Source organism: Terrapene carolina, unplaced genomic scaffold, assembly GCF_002925995.2.
Source record: "Terrapene carolina triunguis isolate 2854851 unplaced genomic scaffold, T_m_triunguis-2.0 Scaffold120, whole genome shotgun sequence".
NCBI classification, from domain to species: domain Eukaryota; kingdom Metazoa; phylum Chordata; order Testudines; family Emydidae; genus Terrapene; species Terrapene triunguis.
Genome location: NW_020664471.1, coordinates 4,461,561 through 4,482,400, shown reverse-complemented (window position 1 = coordinate 4,482,400; position 20,840 = coordinate 4,461,561). Strand labels below are relative to the sequence as shown.

General features: G+C 41.9%; 1 protein-coding gene across 3 annotated transcripts in view; it reads right to left on the bottom strand.

The window, feature by feature from the left end:
• Positions 1–20,840, bottom strand: part of EML4 (EMAP like 4) — a 266,824-nt gene that overhangs the window by 14,433 nt on the left and 231,551 nt on the right. For all 3 annotated transcript variants that reach the window (XM_026652568.2, XM_026652569.2, XM_026652567.2), the window contains exons 19-20: positions 11,507–11,595; positions 8,349–8,446 (exon numbers count right to left, since the gene is read on the bottom strand). In XM_026652568.2, the coding sequence (XP_026508353.1) occupies positions 8,349–8,446; positions 11,507–11,595 (187 nt within the window). The remainder of the gene's footprint in view (positions 1–8,348; positions 8,447–11,506; positions 11,596–20,840) is intronic.

Genomic DNA, 20,840 nt, shown 5'->3' with positions numbered 1-20,840 from the left:
TGACAGGATGAATCTAAACATAAAATGCTGTCATAATATTTTAAACAGCACAATTTTATATTCCAATAAAAATCTTCCTTCAGCAGCTACCACAGAGAGGCACACTTCCTTTCACACACTGTGCACTTATAACTGGCTATTGAAAATATCTGGCTGGACAGAAGCCTCCCCTTTCATTGCTAATGTTTATCTGCCTCAATGGACTCAGGTGGTAAATTCATAATCCACGGATCACAATGTCCACGGCTCAGACTGCAATTTACCCTTCTTTGAAGCAACAGTAAAAATCAAGATGTTTGTGGCCCTGAATGAATAAGTAACAGATAATGATGAATAATAATTAAATCATGCTATAGCATACACTGAGCACACTTAAAAAATTCCTTTCAGCTCTGGAGATATTCCCCATTTTAAGTATAGGGAATATCATGAAAATTTTTTTATATTTCTATATCTGTAAGGAACATTTTAAGTATACCTACTGTACCTCATTTTATTTGGAAATCTACTTGACATCTAAGATTAATGAGAATCATTCACATTATTATTACAACCTGTTATGAGCTGCCCATCCGCATAATATCTAGGTGCTCTTCACATGGCTTAAGACTGGGTAAAACGAGACTTCTCAGAAATAAGGAGTATATAATCCAGCCCCATGATTTTCTGTAGCAATCAACTAGCCAATTTTAATGGACAGAGATCCGAATTATATTAGCTGCAATGTATAGCATGGATAGAAATATTGCTTAATTAGGATGCTGTCAGGGTGATTCAGAGATGATTTGGTTCTACATAGGACTGAAAGGGACCTCGACAGGTCATCTACTCCAGCCCCCTGCACTCATGACAGGACTAAATATTATCTAGACCCTTCAGCAGGTCGCGAGGTTATTACATGGGGGGTCGCGAGCTGTCAGCCTCCACCCAAACCCAGCTTCGCCTCCAGCATTTATAATGGTGTTAAATATATAAAAAAGTGTTAATTTATAAGGGGGGGGGTCACACTCACAAGCTTGCTATGTGAAAGGGGTCACCAGTACAAAATTTGAGAAGCACTGATCTAGACCATTCCTGACAGGTGTTTGTCTAACCTGTTCTTAAAAATTTCCAATGATGGAGATTCCACAACTTCCCTAGGCAATTTATTCCAGTGCTTAACCACCCTGACTGTTAAGAAGTTTTTCCTAATGTACAACCTAAACTGCCCTTGCTGCAATTTAAGCCCATTGCTTCTTGTCCTATCCTTAGAGGTTAAGGAGAAAATTTTTTCTCCCTCTTCCTTCTAACAAACTTTTATGTACTTGAAAATTGTTATCGTGTCCCCCTCAGTCTTCTCCTCCAGACTAAACAAACCCAATTTTTTCAATCTTCTCTCATAGGTCATGTTTTATAGAACTTTAATCATTTTGGTTGTTCTTCTCTGGAATTTCTCTAATTTGTCCACATCTTTCCTGAAATGAGGCACCCAGAACTGGACACAAAACTCCAATTGAGGACTAATTAGCACGGAGTAAAGCGGAAGGATTACTCCTGGTGTCTTGCTTACAACACTCCTGCTAATACATCCCAGAATGATGTTTACTTTTTTTGCAACAGCGATACACTATTGACTCATATTTAGCTTGTGATTTACTATGACCCCCAGATCCCTTTCTGCAGTACTCCTTCCTAGGCAGTCATTTTCCATCTTGTATGTGTGCAACTGATTGTTCCTTCCTGCATTTATCCTTTTTGAATTTCATCCTATTTACTTCAGACCATTTCTCCAGTTTGTCCGGACCATTTTGAATTTTTATCCTATCCTCCAAAGCACTTGCAACCCCTCCCAGCTTGTTATCATCCACAAACTATAAGTGTACTATGCCATTATCTAAATCATTGATGAAGCTATTGAACAAAATTGGACCCAGAACTGATCCCTGGGGGACCCCACTTGATATGCCTTTCCAGCTTGACTGTGAATCACACATAGCTACTCTCTGGGAACAGTTTTCCACCCAGTTATGCACCCACCTTATAGTAGCTCCATCTAGGTTGTATTTCCCTAGTTTATGAGACGGTCATGTCTTACTAAAGTCTAGATATACCACATCTACCTCTTCCTCTCATCCACAAGGCTTGTTACCCTGTCAAAGAAAGCTATTAGGTTGGTTGACACAATTTGTTCTTGACAAATCCATGCTGACTGTTACTTATCAGCTTACATGTACCTCTCTATCTGTTTGCTCAGCACCCAGCAACTTTTAGCCTCTCAGCTATGGAAAAAGTGGAAGTTTTACAAAAAGTAATGTAAAACTGCTAGCTTGTTGCTATCATACCAATTATACAGTGCCTCCTCTCTATTTCATGGGGCTGCCCAGTCCTGTGATGGGCTCATCGCAGCTCTTCAGACAGCTGCATGAACTGAAATGATATCTTTGGATAATCAGAAATTCTACCTATTAAAGGCTAATAGTATTTCTAACCAGTATATTCTCCCAGTAAGGGGATACTACCCGCTCATGAATAATGGAAAAAATTCTCACAACTGGAAAGATACAAAGTGCTGGAGGATGGGAGTATTACACATGGGCTGACACTGGTTCAAATTAGGGCTGTCAAGGAGTACAGTCACAAATTTAATTTACGGATTTTTTTTTAACGAGCATCATCAGCATGGAAGTATATTCTCTGGAATGGTGGCCAAAGCATGAAGGGGTATAAAATGTTTAGCATGTCTGGCATGTAAATACCTTGCAACGCCAGCTACAAAAGTGCCATGCGAATGCCTGTTCTCACTTTCAGGTGACATTGTAAATAAGAAGCCGGCAGCAGTATCTCCCATCAATGTAAACAAACTTCTTTGTCTTAGCGATTGGAAGAATAAGAAGTAGGACTGAGTGGACTTGTAGGCTCTAAAGTTTTACATTGTTTTGTTTTTGAGTGCAATTATGTAACCAAAAAAAATCTACATTTCTAAGTTACATTTTCACAATAAAGAGATTGCACTACAGTACTTGTAAGAGGTGAATTGAAAAATACTATTTCTTTTGTTTATCATTTTTACAGTGCATATATTTGTAATCAAAAATAATAATATAAAGTGAGAACTGTGCACTTTACATTCTGTGTTGTAAATGAAATCAATATTGAAAATGTAGAAAAAAATCCAATAATATTAAAGAAATTTCAGTTGGTATTCTATTGTTATAAGTGCGATTAATCATGATTAATTTTTTTGAGTTAATCGCGTGAGTTAACTGCGATTAATTGACAGCCCTAGTTCAAATATAAAAACACTTCTGGGTGGATTTAAACAATGTTTACCAGCTGGAAGAAATGAATGGTGGTTGATTGCCAGAAGGAATTACTTGTATAACCTGGGGATCACCTGCCAGGCTATGGTATAACAGTAGTACTCCCTCCCCCTGTCCCCTCCCCCCCCCAAAGTTGGTGCCAGAGGACATATACTACCCAGGAAGGGGCTCCAAGTCTTGAACATAACCAGATACCTCCTTGTTAAATACCAGCTTAATATCAATCCACCACTTTGCTGGCAGCCAGTGTAGAGGAATACAGGATGCATGTAATATGATCATAGGCTGGTTGCTCAGTCCAGTGAGTTAATGTGCTGCTGCATTCTGCACAAGCCGAAAGAGGCATAGAAGCCCTGCTAAGAGGGAACTGAGCTTTTGTAATTACAAGATCATGTGCTGCTGTTGCAAAATGACTGTGAAATAAATAAGGGCGCAGGCTGCAGAAGTTATGCAGCTGAAACAGTCAAACAACATGCAAAACATGACTGTCCATGGAAATAGCATAGCTGAAAGAAATCCGAGGTTCTTAATGCGCTGCCGAAACACCCCCCACGATGCCCGGCCGGAAAAAACAAAAGAAAAAACCCTTGAGCGCCGCCCCGCCGAAAAAAAAACACAACAACAACAACAAAAAAAACCCACCGCGAGCGCCCCCCGCCACCCCAACATTGGCCGCCCCTTCTCAGGTGCCGCCCCAAGCACGTGCTTGGTTGGCTGGTGCCTGGAGCCGGCCCTGGCAACAACTATCTAGTAGCAAGACTTCTCTCTTTCTCAAGCAGACCTGAATATCTAGTGGATAAATGACTGGATAATATTGCCTAAGTCAAAAGGTGAACTAGAAAAGATTTTGTTAAGAGATCTTCTCTCTCTCTGTACATGTATGTGTACACACCCACACACCCACGCCCTTGGGCAATTTGGAAGATAACAGAGCCATAATGGATGCTGAATTGTAAATACAACAGTGACCATACATCAACATCTTTGACTGACTTCTGTCTTCCGTAACAAAGTATTAAACTTTGTGTGTTAGGATCTTGTACTTATTCAAAAGAAAGTGAAATTCAATGAGATTATAACATTAAAGAGTCTCAGTCTTTTTTCAAAGAAAAATATATTAATAGCAGACAATCTCTCTCTCCTCCTCCCCCAATTTAAAATTTCTTCACAAGGGGCCAACAGATACTGTATATACATTTGCTTCAATAGCTGAAACTTGTGGCTAATACAGTGTTGTCTGCTGATTAGAGCAGAGAACTGGGAGGACGTTCTTTTATAGTCTGGGATATACCACTCACTGACTATGTAACAAGTCCTTAGGCTTCTTGTGCTTCCTATAGTCCAGATGATTAGAAATACATAACCTATCTCCGCTGAACATCCCTAGTTAATAACAACACATCTCAGGAAAGATGCAGTGTCTATTACTGAAGGGCATGCATAATACCCATTAAGATTTGCTCAGTTTTTCTACTAAAAATATTATATTTCAATAACAAACTCTACCTGGCACATTTATTTTGGGCATGAGTTAGGCATATAGTCTTATCCCAGGGATAATTTTTTCCCATCCCCCAAAACTGAAACAAATATTTCAAATTGATGTAGCAGTTTGAGAAGCTTTCTTATACTTGTAAAACAAAATATACAACTTATTAAAATACATAAAATGTTGCAAATATGTCTAAAATACGGACTGTATCCTTGTTATTTTAACTTTAAACATTTAAAAAGGTTTTATTTATGATTTTTGTTGTGGTATCACCTAAAAGCCCCAATCAGGGATCAAGTCCCTATTACTGTACGTACACATACACACTCACACAGAAAAGACAGCATTCTATTACCATAGCCTTAAATTCAGACTTGAGTAAAATAAACCTACGCTATGTTTTGAAATTGCTGCTTCTCATCAAGAGCAGTTTCAGTCTCAGCCACGTTAAAGGGTCCAAGAAACTCAGAAAAAAACCTCTGTGACCTATTTGTAACTGTTCTTTTGATGTGATGCAGATGTGTATACTACTTATAGTTACTACTAAGGTGTGTGCACCACCGGAGCTGGAACTTTGACTAGCAGTACCTGTAGTGGTGATGTTCACACCCTGCCGCCTTAGCCCCTCCCCTGGCCATATAAGGGCAGCATCACTCTGACCCCCCTCTTTTCCTTTGCATCAAATGTCAGACGGCGGGTGGGTCGTGGAATACACATCTGCATCACATCTCAAAGGACAACAGTTACAGGCAGGTAACCACTTTTTTTTCTTTGAGTAGATGCAGTTGTGTGTTCTACTTAGGTGATTCATGAGCGGTATTCGTAGGAGGTGGGGCTTGGAATTTATTTAAACAAGGACTTCAGGATTGCATTCCCAAAGTTTGCATCTGATCTGGATGCAGCAGGAGTGGCACAGTGGTTTGTAAAAGTATGCACAGAGGACCATGTGGCAGCCCTGCAAATGTCTAATATAGAAAAGCCACCTAGGAATGCCATCAGCATTGCCTGGGCTCTTTTGGGATGAGCTCACACCCTTTGAGGGGGGTGTAGCCTGGGCTAATTCATATGCTGCTATGATACAGGAAGTTATCCACCTGGACATAGATTCAGAAGAGACTGCTTGATCCTTCATTCAGTCTGCATATGAGACAAACAAACAAGATGAGTAATGGAATGATTAGGTCCTAGCTAGATAAAAAGCTAAACATCGCCTGACATCCAGTGTGTGAAGATATTGATCTCTGGTGTTGAATGCTGCTTAGGGAAGAACACTGGTAAATACACAGCTTGGTTCAGGTGTTACTGGGAAACCACTTAAGATAAAAACTTGGGGTTGGCCACAGGGGTACTTTGTCTTTAGCAAATTGTGTGTAATGGGGCTTCACCATAAAAGCTGCAACTCCCTCACTCTCCTTGCAGATGTTATAGCAACACCTTTCTGTCTTGTGTCAAAGACAGTATTATGGTCCCACAAAGGCTCTTTTACCAGCCGGTGGAGACAAGTGACTCCTTTCAAGAACGTTACTGCCACCAACTTCCCATAGATGAGCAGATAAAATGCCTAAATCACCATCAGGTGGACTCTCAGTGAACTAAGAAAAAAGACCAGGAGACTGAAGATGTAACAAATACTCCAGGATGTCCTGGAAACAAGCCAGCTTTGGATGAAGTCCCCAGGCTAACACCCATATCAAAAAGCCCAGTAGTTCTGTCACAGGGCCAGAAGGTACCAAAGGTACAATGGAGGATGAGGTGGCAGAAGCCATGGCAGCAGCAAACTCTTGTACCAGTGGAGAGTCCGGGTCTGAGAGGCAAAATAGGTCTCATGCTGCCTGGTATGCCACTGGTGCGAAGACAGTTGGCACTAGTGGCAATTTCATCAATCCTGGACTCAATGGACACCCCATGGCTGGAACTGGAGCCGACCGTATGGGCTCTGGCTGATCTCAGAGAGCAGTAGAAGGACCTGCTCCATCCTGCATGTCAGAGGGAGCACGGTGCCAGGCAGCACTCCTCTTAGGAGACGAGGATAAGTCTCCCCAAGTCCTGGAATTGTCCTGATTCATTGTGTGGGACCCCTTCCCAGGGAAGGGGGAATGACCCCTCTTCCTCTTGAGGGAAATGGCAGAGCCCAAGCATGGAGTGGCATCATTTGCCAGAGCTGAAGGCAACCGCTGATCAGACAAGGGCCTTGGGGTTGAAGTGGGCCTCATGGCCTGCTCCACTAGGTGCTGCTTCAGTCGCCAGTCTCTTGCCACCTGACTCCTCTTAGCGAATAATGCAGATGGAACACTGCTCTTTAGTATGTCCCTCACCCAGGCACAACAAGCACCTCATGTGGGGATCACTATTGGGATGGCCCCTCCACACACGACAGACAAGGTTTGAACCCTGGTGAGGGCACCACACAGGGCAGCCAACTGCTCTAATTAATACTAAACTAACTCTAAACTTAACCTAAGGTATTACTAACTACTATATACAAGACAATTCTCTCAGGAACTGAGGCTCAAAGCATGAGGTGAGAAACACCACACAGATCATCTATTCCAGCCATGGGAGGTGAAAAGGAACTCAGGGAATTGGGGTGGCACCACCCTTATATGGCCAAGGGACGGTCTATGGTCACAGGGCACGAGCGCTGCCTCTATGGGTACTGTTAGGCAAAGTACTCTGGTTCCGGTGCACTAGGCGTGCACACGCCTATGCAGGAAGGAAGCAGAATACACGGCTGCATCTACTCGAAGAAGAATTAGGATATACCAAATTTAAGGATCAGTCTTTTACTCATAATATTTCGCTTTTGTACTCTGTGGGTCTGTAAATGGTAGATGACTATTCAGCACTGAGGGACAAATTCAGACTAGGTTTAGAGAGATACAATGCCATGAAGTTCACTGGAATTACACTTGTTTACACCAGGTTAGAATTTCATCCCTAGATAGTAATAGTTCCCTATTTTAAAATGTTATAATAGGAATAATAGTTAGAGATCTCCAAATTGATTCTCCTGATCCTAGACAGATACTGTTTTATGTACAGTTATATATTATCAGTGCACTGTTATTGTATGCATGAAAGCTGGTCTTTATCATCAGACTGATAGCATTTTTATGAAATAATGCAGCTCATTAACTACATTATCTAATAATGTTGCTCAAAGACATGCCAAGGAGATTTATAAAAGGGCAGGGATACTATATCAGTAGAAAAGAAACAAATGCTGAACTTCCAACACCTCCAAGAAGGACATTCTTTGTATAAACACAAGATAGCTTTTGCATCAGATGGATAGCTTCTGAGTTGAAAGAAAAAATAATGAGTCATGTCTAAAAAGCAACTGACACTATAGGCAATGGGCTTCACCTCGTTCTGTTAATAATTTCTTGCTACAAATCATATTTACATTTAAAACCAGTGAAAGATACTGACTGTCAAAAATAAAAAGGATATAATCACTATTGTTAATCTATAGAGATGGATCCAACACTAAACAAGTTAAACATTGCTACCAAAAGGTAGAGTCTAGCATTATACACAGCTGTATAAGAACTTACAGTGCACTTTCCATATCTGCTATACTTCCTTCCATTTTCTGTCACTATGTAGAGGTAAATGAAGTTGTCATGGGATCCTACTGCAAGTAACATGCCATCTACAATTGAAGTTTAAAAGATAATAATGTTAACATACTGTTTTCTGAACTGGAATGAGTTCAGATTTAATACCAATGCATTATCATCAATCATACAATTGTGAATGAGCTAGAACCCAAGGGCATGTAACTAACTATAACATAAGAACATAAGAAAGGCCGTACCGGGTCAGACCAAAGGTCCATCTAGCCCAGTATCCTGTCTACTGACAGTGGCCAATGCCAGGTGCCCCAGAGGGAGTGAACCTAACAGGCAATGATCAAGTGATCTCTCTCCTGCCATCCATCTCCACCCTCTGACAGACAGAGGCTAGGGACACCATTCCTTACCCATCCTGGCTAATAGCCATTAATGGACTTCACCACCATGAATTTATCCAGTTCTCTTTTAAACTCTGATATAGTCCTAGCCTTCACAACCTCCTCAGGTAAGGAGTTCCACAAGTTGACTGTGCGCTGCGTGAAGAAGAACTTCCTTTTATTTGTTTTAAACCTGCTGCCTATTAATTTCATTTGATGACCCCTAGTTCTTGTATTATGGGAATAAGTAAATAACTTTTCCTTATCCACATCACTCATGATTTTATATACCTCTATCATACCCCACCTTAGTCTCCTCTTTTCCAAGCTGAAGAGTCCTAGCCTCTTTAATCTCTCCTCATATGGGACCCATTCCAAACCCTTAATCATTTTAGTTGCCCTTTTCTGAACCTTTTCTAGTGCCAGTATATCTTTTCTGAGATGAGGAGACCACATCTGTACACAGTATTCGAGATGAGGGCATACCATCGATTTATATAAGGGCAATAATATATTCTCAGTCTTATTCTCTATCCCCTTTTTAATGATTCCTAACATCCTGTTTGCTTTTTTGACCGCCTCTGCACACTGCATGGACATTTTCAGAGAACTATCCAGGATGACTCCAAGATCTTTTTCCTGACTTGTTGTAGCTAAATTAGCCCCCATCATATTGTATGTATAGTTGGGGTTATTTTTTCCAATGTGCATTACTTTACATTTATCCACATTAAATTTCATTTGCCATTTTGTTGCCCAATCACTTAGTTTTGTGAGATCTTTTTGAAGTTCTTCACAGTCTGCTTTGGTCTTAACTATCTTTAGCAGTTTAGTATCATCTGCAAACTTTGCCACCTCACTGTTTACCCCTTTCTCCAGATCACTTATGAATAAGTTGAATAGGATCGGTCCGAGGACTGACCCTTGGGGATCACCACTAGTTACCCCTCTCCATTCTGAGAAGTTACCATTAATTCCTACTCTTTGTTCCCTGTCTTTTAACCAGTTCTCAATCCATGAAAGGACCTTCCCTTTTATCCCATGGCAGCTTAATTTACATAAGAGCCTTTGGTGAGGGACCTTGTCAAAGGCTTTCTGGAAATCTAAGTACACTATGCCCACTGGATCCCCCTTGTCCACATGTTTGTTGACCCCTTCAAAGAATTCTAATAGATTAGTAAAACACGATTTCCCTTTACAGAAACCATGTTGACTATTGCTCAACAGTTTATGTTTTTCTATGTGTTGGACAATTTTATTCTTAACTATTGTTTCGACTAATTTGCCTGGTACAGATGTTAGACTTACCGGGGAGGGATAGCTCAGAGGTTTGAGCATTGGCCTGCTAAACCCAGGGTTGTGAGTTCAATCCTTGAGGGGGCCACTTAGGGATCTGGGGCAAAATCAGTACTTGGTCCTGCTAATGAAGGCAGGGGGCTGGACTCAATGACCTTTCAAGGTCCCTTCCAGTTCTAGGAGATAGAATATCTCCATTAAATATAAAATATACTATACTGCTTTCCAATTGGTCTCCTATTTCCCCCCCTATTTTCATGGTGGTTGTGATTATGGGGTAAGTGAGTTTGCTTCCCACTATGTCTTGGATAAACAGGGCTACCATTGGACAGGGAACTAGGCTAGCTAATGAATCCTCAGGTTTGCACTGGACTTCTGATAACGGCTGACAACGTGCAGCCCCTAAAGTTCTGAGTTTTGTGAGTCACTGGAGATTATCTCCAAAGAACAGTTTATTTTTTTAAAAATGTAAAGTTATTACACATGAATCAATGCTAATCAGAGGCTAACTTCACAACATCTTCAACAAAGTCACCTTAGCACAGTATTTAAACATTACAAGCTGTTTTCTAATAACAATAAAGGTCCATGGTACTATTAACCATTTCACTGCCTGGGAACATGATCAAACTCCTCTGTAGCACCAATGAATGTGAGTGCTCTGAAATGAAATGCTGTTGTTGGTAAATAGGGCAGCAGTAGAGGTAAGTTTTGCCCAATTTACCTGGCACGTTATACAACAGCAAACATGAAACAGGCTTGTCAGACTTCTCTTCCATCCAGTCAGAAGAGAGGATTCAACTACTGCCTGTTTGTCAGACTCTCCTATGATGACCTTGGGTTTTATTCAGTAAGAGGATACCTTTCCACATAATCTTACACAAATAATTAATAGCAAATGGCCTTTAGTTTGAGAGACACCTGAATTTAACTGTATTGTTTTTGTATTAATACATTTTAAAACTTAAGTGAATAATAATTACAATAAAAACTGTTTAAGATCTTAAAACATTCAAAGAATATTCGGGCACACTTAAAAAGTTACAAATACATCTTAAAATCAAGCTTTCCTTGCTTCATTTACCTTACCTTTACATTCAGTTTAGAGTTACTGAATTCCCCTGAAAGAAATGATGACATCACATCACAACCACCTATACAATGGGTGCCGTGTTAGGCAACAGTGATGTTTGCAGAGATAGAACAGCAAATATAAAACTGTGAATTCCAGTGCAGGCAAAATGCAAATGAAGCTGTAATTGTTAATTTACACATATTTTGTTAATGATCTTAAGCAATTTTTTTAAAAGCTCTGCAGCTCCTTATTATTGGAGGGTAATTTGATGAGTGTAACACGTTAATAACTTAACAGCTCCAGAGAAGTGCAGGAAAAACACCTATTTTATTGGAATTAAAACATGCAATTACAATGAAGTGCCCAGAATACACAGGAAATTTGCCTACCTACTGAGTAGCGCATCACTGAAAGCTGTTCATTACCATCAGTGTGTATTGAAACCAGGTCTCTTGTTTCTGCATCCAAAACAAACCACCTGTTAAGAAGAGAGTTCTAGTGAGTGTTACTACTACTTAAACAAAACCAAAAAAAAAGTAAAAACGAATGATCACTGCATTCTATCGCACTGCTTATTAGCATGCTATCCTTCAATGTATCGTATTAACTTGTTTTAATTAAACATTTTCTCTTTGGTTTCTGGGTTTACAAAGTAATGTATATTCCAGTGACAGATATACAAGCATGCCAAAATACCACTATATATATTCTTGAATATAGAGTAGTTATTAGCATATCATGTAATGTAGATGATACACATGCTGGTGGACATACAATGTGACTACAGCAGGTCCCTGCTAGAGCCCACTATATTTTAGGTTGCAAAACAGCTTCAATTATAATCTCACATTTTCACATACTTTCTGAAAAATTCACATTTGGGCCTGAAATTTTCCATCCTTGGTCTCTACCTGCAGATGAATTCTTCTGGAAAATTTGAACAAAATCTCTGCAGTCATTTTTGAGTCCATACTTTTCTCTGTTCAGCTGAAGTTTGAAACTAGTGCTTTTTGCTTATTTAGAAAAAGTGGCTTTGATTTAAAAACCTGAATTGAAACTTGCATACAGAATGGAGACGAGTAAGTAGTGGGGGGAAAAGCATCTGCAAATACCCATTTGAGGTAGAAAGTGAATTCTGATTTGATATTTTCTGCAATCCTTCATCTTTACTTTCTGTGAATATTTAAATTATAGATTCAAATAGAAAAATTCACAATTTACCCCAGGTAAATTAACTATATAAATTACCTGGCATTCCTTCTGTACCAGAATAGGTGACCTATGTAACTAATTAAATACAGCACAAATTGAATTTTACTAATATGATTGAATATACACTTCAAAATCCATGACGTTTATTAGTTTTGTAAATAGCATAAGTTACAGTGTGATTCGCAAACTGTATCTTCTATTGTGATATTGTATGTTAAATATTTGAATAATCTGTAGACCAAGATTATTCAGTGGGGCAGTTCAGAAAGAATTAGGAGTAATGAATAAATTTGAGAATTTTCATTGCAAACCTGAACTGAATTCAATTGAAAGGATTTCAAAAGAGAAAAAGGCAAAATATCACCACATATATTATTTACTGTAAATAATCTGGTCAGCTCCAGTACTGAGCATGCCCAGTAGAGAAATGTCATTAAATCTACAGCTCCACACTTAAACACATACATACTGTATGCCAGTGTGAAGCTAGGCAGTTGGTTCAAGGAATTTAGAAGTTTTACTTCAAGATGAATAGGTCTACAGCCAGGAATGTAAATGGCCTGTTAACCAAGGGCTAGACTGTGACTGTAGGCAAGCCCTGAGCAAGGGGTAGTGCATAAACTGCACTACTCTAGTAGTCTCAAGAGGCACTGTGATTGAGAGAGGTATCTCTGAATCACAATTCCTCCCTTACTATCTCCTTGTTCTGCAAGCGTGGTCATTTCCTATTGGTCTATACCAGGTATAGGCCCTGCCCCTTCCAGACCTCACAGGGATGTCTTGGTACCGCAGGCAGCAGCCATGACTTCCACATGCAGCACAAGCAGCAGGGTCAGTTCTAATGGCTGAAGATGGAAACTGCAGGCAGCTTAGGCAACATTCTTGTTATATATATATTCTTGTCTATACCATCCAAGTTTCTGATAATATAATTAGAATTAGGAAAACGGTATCCTTTGTTATTAATGTATAGCATAAAACTTCTCCTTGGGCTGCCACTTTGACATGGTGGAGAAGCTTGCTTAAGACCCTAAGAGCGATGCCGTCTGGACTCCTGTACTCCTGGTAGGGTCACCCATGGTGGTAAGGTCGAAGGCGATGTACCAAAGTACAACCCAGCACAACACAACTCAGCATAAGACCTCAATGGCAGAATAGGTTGATGAAGCAGGATCACCTCTCAATGGCTGCAAAGGCGGACAAAGGCTGCAATGGAGTAGAAACCCCCGGTTGTCTTGGACGTCCTTGCCACTGAACACAGATGCCTCTTCCACCAAGATGTGTGTGGTTGCTGGCGCACATCAGCTCCCCCACATTAAACTATTCACATGCAGGCTTCTTTCACAGGAAGAACTTTTTCCCGCCCCCTCCCCATAAAAATCCTGAGGCGATGGGCGAGTGGTGACGGGAATAGGTGAAGTGATCACCAGGAGTCCCTAGTCAGAGACCTACATGCAGGCAGTGATCTCAAGATGGTCATCATGTGCCCCTGGACTGGGTAGGGGAGCATTTTCAGCAGCAGCGGTCATGACTGAGCAGGCCTTTTCAGGAACCCCTCTGCTCACCTCATACGGAGAAGGGGCTAGAAAAGGTACCCCAAACATGGGCTATCCCACCATACCTGACTGGATAACTGCGTCCAGAGGGATCACTCCCAATGTGGTGGAAAAACAAAAATGTTTCTTACAACTTGGAATGTCCATATCCTACTTAGACGAATCAAAAGATGAAAGACCCAAACGCAGAACAAGCAATTGCTGCCCGAGAACTCTCGAGGTACAACATCGACATCGCTGCTCTCAGCGAAACAAGACGTGCAGATGAAGGCCACTTGAGGGAAGAGGGCGATGGTTACATTTTCTTCTGGAAAAGAAAACCAGCAAGCAACAGGCGAATACACGGTGTTGGGTTTGCAATAAAATATCTTCTAGTCAACCACCTGACTGAGCTCCCCGTTGACATCAATGAGCACCTTATGACCCTCTGCATCCAACTGGTCAATAAGGCATTTGCCACTATCATCAGTGCATATGCACCAACTCTTGATGCTGAAGAACAGAAAGAATCCTTATACACTGACCTTGATAAAATTTTGTCATTCATTCCAAAAATGGATAAGATAATCCTTTTAGGGGAGTTTAAGGCAAGAGTTGGCCGAGATTCTAATGTATGGAATAGCACTATTGGGAAGGAAGGAGTGGGCAAGACCAATTCCAATGGCATCCTTCTACTCAGCAAATGTGCAGAGCACGACCTTGTGATCACAAATACAATCTTCAGACAAAGCAACAAGTACAAAACAACTTGGCAACATCCCCACTCAAAATAATGGCACCTCCTAGACTACGTCATTATAAGAACACAGGATCTAAGAGATGTCCAAATCACCCATATCATGAGAGAAGCCGATGACTGCTGAACTGACCACTGCCTGGTGAGGTCAGTCATGTCCATCAGGATTGCACCGAAACATAGAAAGCAATCCAAATCACATAGATGGCAATACAACATCCAAAGACTTCAATCCTCAGTGCACCAAGAGAACTTCCAAACGTTCCTCAGTGAAAAACTCGCCACCTGGAAATGACAACACAAGTGTCAAAGAAGACGGGGAAGCCCTAAAACAGACCATCCATGAGGTCTGCGAGGAATGCATTGGCCTTGCTACCTGCTGCCATCAGGACTGGTTTGACAACAACAACATTGAGATTACAGCCATTTTGGACCAGAAGAGAAAAATTTTCTGTGACTGGCAAAACCAACCACTATCCAGTCAGAAGCAGAGCTCTTTCCATCAGCTCAAAGCTGAAGTTCAAAGGAGAATCCAAGAAATCAAAAACAAATGATGGGAGGACAAAACAAAAGAAATCCAAACATTCGCTGACAGACATGATAAGCGGAGCTTTTTTGTGAGACAAAGACTCTGTACGGACAAAGCTCATGTGGCCTCACATCCCTGAGATCCGAAGATGGTAGTCCCCTTCTTAAAGATAACGAATCCATCAAAGAGCGCTGGAAGGAACACTACCAAAAGCTTCTAAATTGAGAATCGATTGTGACGGACGACACCACTGACTCCATCCCTCAGCACCCAATCTGGAAAACTCTTGCCAACCCACCAACACCTGAGGAGGTCTGCAAAGCAATTAAACAAAGCACCAGGTCCTGATGGCATACCAGCTGAAGTACTGAGAGTGGGGGGAGAAACACTAGCTTCACTTGCTGCTCCTCAAAATCTAGCGCACAGAAGAAATCCCTGCTGACTTACATAATGCTAACGTTGTCAACATTTTCAAAAGGGAGACAGGGCCAACTGTGGCAACTATCAACTCATTGCCCTCCTCTCCATCTCTGGGAAGATTCTTGCTAGAATCTTACTGAATCGCCTGCTCCCTCTTGCAGTAGTAGTATTTCCAGAGTCCCAGTGTGGTTTCAGACCATCACAAGGCACAACTGACATGATTTTCCAGCCAGGCAGATCCAGGAAGAATGTCAAGAACAACACTAGGAGCTGTATGTGGCTTTTATCAATCTGACCAAAGCCTTAGACTCTGTCAACCATGAGGCTCCGTGGAAAATCATGTCAAAATTTGGCTGCCCAAGCAAATGTATCACCATTGTAAAACTCCTCCATGACCAGATGACTGCCTCCACCCTGTGAGGTGGCTCTACCCTGAGCCCTTTGTCATCCAAACTGGCGTAAAACAAGGCTGTGTGCTGGCACCCACCCTTTTCTCCATTTTCTAAGCAACTGTAAAAACATTAACCCAAGACCATCTACCACAGGACAATGGCATCCAATATCGGACTGACGGCAACCTCTTCAACCTTTCTCGTCTCCATGCCAGAACTAAAGTAATATCAGCAACAACAACAGAACGCCAGTACACAGATGATTGTGCTGTAGTGGCACACTCAAAGAAGGATCTACAAACAGCCCTTAATTGCTTCTCTGAAGCTTACGAAAGCCTACCGCTAACTCTGAACATCAGCAAAACAAAAGTTCTCCACCAGCCAGTCCCTGGTCAATCATCAGACCCAGCAAGGAAGATCTATATTGACAAAGAAGAACTGGAAAATGCAGAATACTTTGCCTATCTTGGCAGCCATCTCTCACAGAGGGTAGAACAGACGTCGAGATTCAGCACAGAATTCATTGTGCCAGCCTTGCCTTTGGCAGACTGTCTCACTCGGTGTTCAACAATCACAACATCAGAACACATACTAGACTTTTAGTTTATACAGCGGTGGTAATCCCAACTCTCCTCTATGGCTGTGAGACTTGGGTGACCTACAGAAAACACCTGAAAAACCTGGAACGCCAGCACCAGCACTTTCTTCGGAAGATCCTCAACATAAAGTGGGAGGGTCATCGCACTAATGTCAGTGTCCTCACAGAGGCCAACATCTTTAGTGTTGAGGCTCTGATTATCCAGCACCAGCTGAGGTGGAGCGGGCACTGTGTGTGCATGCCTAATGTACGCTTACCAAAACAACTACTGTACGCCCAACTCATCAAAGGAGAAAGGAAACACGGAAGCCAAAAGTAACATTTTAAAGACTAAAGATAAACATCAAGAGATGTGGCATCGACACCACACACTAGGAGACAGCAGCCCAGAATAGGGATAACTGGCAAAGACTTGTCAGAGAGGGAGAGGGAGCGTCAACATTTGAGGAAAATCGCCTTGGCCTGGTTGCAGAAAAACGCCAGAAAAGAAAGGAAAGACAACTATCACACAGCAATCGTGGCCCTACCCTGTCTTCCAACACCACCTGCAATGTCTGCCAGGGAGCCTGTGACTCAAGAATCGGACTCCTCAGTCACCAAAGGACCCATGAAAAATAAAACCTGTGAAAGAGATCATCCTCAACCTCGAGGGATTGCCGACGATAGCATAAAAATATAAGATGTGCCACTTGGTTAAGTTAATTTTGAGATAACTTTCACTTCTGTAATTTTTCTGACATTTGAAGTCAATCTCACAACTATAAAACATTGCACTAAAGGTAATTTTTTTCATTTAACATAATATACAGTTACATACACATTACATAATGTATAAATAAAATGGAACAAATTTATTCAGAGACATATCTAGTCCATCATTTTCATATTATATATTATAGAAATTAATACAGGGCATTCCAAAAGAAACTTAAAAGAACTTAAAATAAATTCCAGGATCAACAGTGCACACAATTAAATTTGATAGAAGAAACATCAATTCTATTTTATTAATCCAGAGTCTGAAACCCAGGTATCTGGAAAATGGCTTAGTCCAAATAGTTTTAAATCAATTTGTGATTAGGGGACCACCTGAAAATAACAAAACAGCTCAATATGCCATACCCTGTTGAATGCTCTGTATGTAAGATGGATGGAACTGGTGGAAAAATGGCTTAAAAAGTTTTCATTAGACAGCAACAGAAACCACGCTCAAGAATATCACTCTAATATAATGCAAAAAGCCAACTCTGCTTACTTACGAGCTGTACACAGATTTTTCAGGGTAACTGGGTGAATCAGATATTTCAAATTGCTGCTCTGGTACTGAATTTCATTCCCACCCCCTTGCCTGCTCCTGCCACAGGATTAACTCAACTCAAAATGCTACTTTCCTACACTTGTGTGACAGCTGAGGTAGGGAAAGGGACATTTGTTAACAGGGAGGGAGAAAACTGTGCCCTTGTCTCCAATGGGAGAGAAAGAGCGACTCCTAATAGTAACTCTGCTATATGATACACGCTGATGGAAGGCCACAGGAACATGAGATATACAACGGCAGTCTTCAGTGGGTTGAGAATTAGCATATTTTCATGATAAATAAATACATTAGTCTGAAACACTTTGCACTAGATTCCTTGGGGCTGATTCAACAGCACATTACTCCAGTTTTATGCTGGTGTAATTCTACCAAAACCAATGGTGAATCATGCCTCTTCTTTGTTTCAGTCCAGATGGCTGCTACACCTCTTCCTGTGTGAGCAATAAAATGGAAGAGGAAGGCCTCACTTTACACGTGTCTCTCCTACAGGACACTTCTAGCATGTGCACTGCAATGAGAAACCTAATCTAATTGTCTGACATAGAAAGAGAAGGTGAGTTCATTTCCTTTTTTAATAAAAAGAGGCAGGATGCTGGATCACAGGGCAAGAACTGAGTTACAAGAATGAGCCAGAGCAAACCTACTTCTTTACTAAGGGCTGGTCCACACTAACCCCCCAGTTCGAACTAAGATACGCAACTTCAGCTACGTGAATAACGTAGCTGAAGTCGAAGTATCTTAGTTCGAACTACAAGGTACTTACCGCGGGTCCACATGCGGCAGGCAGGCTCCCCCGTCGACTCCGCGTACTCCTCTTGCGGAGCAGGAGTACCGGTGTCGACGGCGAGCACTTCCGGGATCGATTTAGCGCGTCTAGACAAGACGCGATAAATCGATCCCAGAATATCAATTGCTTACCGCCGAACCCGGAGGTAAGTATAGACGTACCCTAAGGCAAGCAACCTCCTTACTAAACTCTCCCAAGTGCTGAGGGACATGCACCAGATTGCTGGCTCTGAATGCTGGTGAATGGTCTTACTGGGTAATCTTAGGGGACAGGTGGGTGATAGTGTTTAGGGAGGTGGCTGCTAGATTCAGGTGGGCAGTGGTGCTGGGATTTGGGAATTAAAACATCTTTTTAAACAATGGCCCAGGACCAGTTCTTAGTAAAGTTGGTTGATCCTGAAAGCATCTGTATTAGTCCCATCAAAATGTTTTACTACCCTGCCATATCCCAAAACATCAAATCTTGAGGTCTGAGTGCCATCTAGTTAATGTCAATTACTTAAAACTTCAAATACCATAAAAGCCTCATGGCTTTTCTAGACGAACAGCTAGTGTGCGCCACAAGCCGGGTGTGTAAATTTACTTTGTATTAGACTGCAATGCACTAAGTGTCCATGTGGCCCTGCTGCCACACACCATAAGTTCTCTAGTGTGCTTTGATTTAAGCCTATTTCGAAGCAGGTTACATCAAATTGCACCACTAGAAACACACATCTACAAAAGCGGTGCACAAAATCTAATTTACTGAAAGTGTAGCGAAAGGAGGCTGCAATGCACATCTTGTGTACCTTTAATACATTCAACTTTATCTGGCACCAGAGATACTCTTATGTAATATACTGCCTATTTCTCTGGAATCTTTTTCTTCTTCAAAGTGAGGTACAATCATGATGCAAACAGCAGACTAGATTATTAGCATCAAACTGTAATACTAGTCAGTGCAGTATGACAAACTATGAATTTAGGAGGAAAGTGCTGGTCAGACCTAATTTAGTTAGATCATTGTACTTCCACAAGCTTTAGTCATAGACACACTATCATAGCTCTCCCAGTCTAGCAGTGAATGTACAGTAATTGCCAGTGAGAGAGTCAGTCTCCATGAAATGTGTTTCCAGTCTACCAAATACAGCTGGGTTCTACCTTAGGACTACAAGTTCTTGGAGGGGGTCTCATTTCCAAATGAATGTATGCAGCAAGCAGATGGTAGCCAGCCCTGTAAAGTTCTACTGGGCTGTGAAATGCGAGGACTGTCTGCCAAGTGAACTCTTAGACTTCTGATCTGTAGACCAGATTAAAACAACAGACAAATATTCCTGAACCATAGACAAAACCGTAGGTCTTTGGTCTTTGCTGATTTTCACCAAGGATTTCTCCCACTTGTTACTGCAGATATCATGCCTAACTTGTTTATGAACTGATGGAAGCACCTTGCACATACTGTGGCATTTTAATCTCTAGGTCCTGCCCCCAAACACTTGAAACGAATTTCCTTTCTCCAGACACAAGATTTTCTCTGTCGGAAAAGAAAAGAACAAAATACCGCTCTTGGAAAAAGAAGATGGAGAACAGCTCCACAGCTAGAGAAATAAAACGAACTCCACTAGGTGGGGCACCCATAGCACAGTACATGATTGCTGGCAATTTACCTCGGTAGACTCACAGGATTACTGGCGAAATTATGAGTCAACAGAAATAAAGTAAGATACAGAGAGTGGGTAGCACAGAAGAATGGACATTATCAGGGCCAGTGCAAGGAAGTTTCAAGCTCTAGGCGAAACTTCCACCTTGCGCCACCCCCCCCAGCTAACCCCGTCCCCCCATGGCAGCTAACCACGCCCCCCACCCCCGCACCAGAGGAGCCCCTCCCCCGCGGCAGCTAATCCCGCCCGCCACCCGGGGAGCCTGCCCCCCCTGCCCAGGGAGCCCCCCTCCCCCCTGCAGCTACTCCCCCTCTGCAGCTAACCCTGCCCGGGGAGCCCCCCCGCGGAAGCTAACCCCGCCTGGGGAGCCCGCCCCGCCTCCTCTGCTGAGCACGCCGGTGCCGCTCTAATTCTCCTCCCGTCCCAGGCTTGCGGCGCCGATTGGAGACTTAGAGTGGGGGCTGTGTGCTCAGCGGAGGAGGCAGAATGGAGGTGATCTGGGGCGGGGAGCGGTTCCCCTGTGCGCCCCCCCCCCC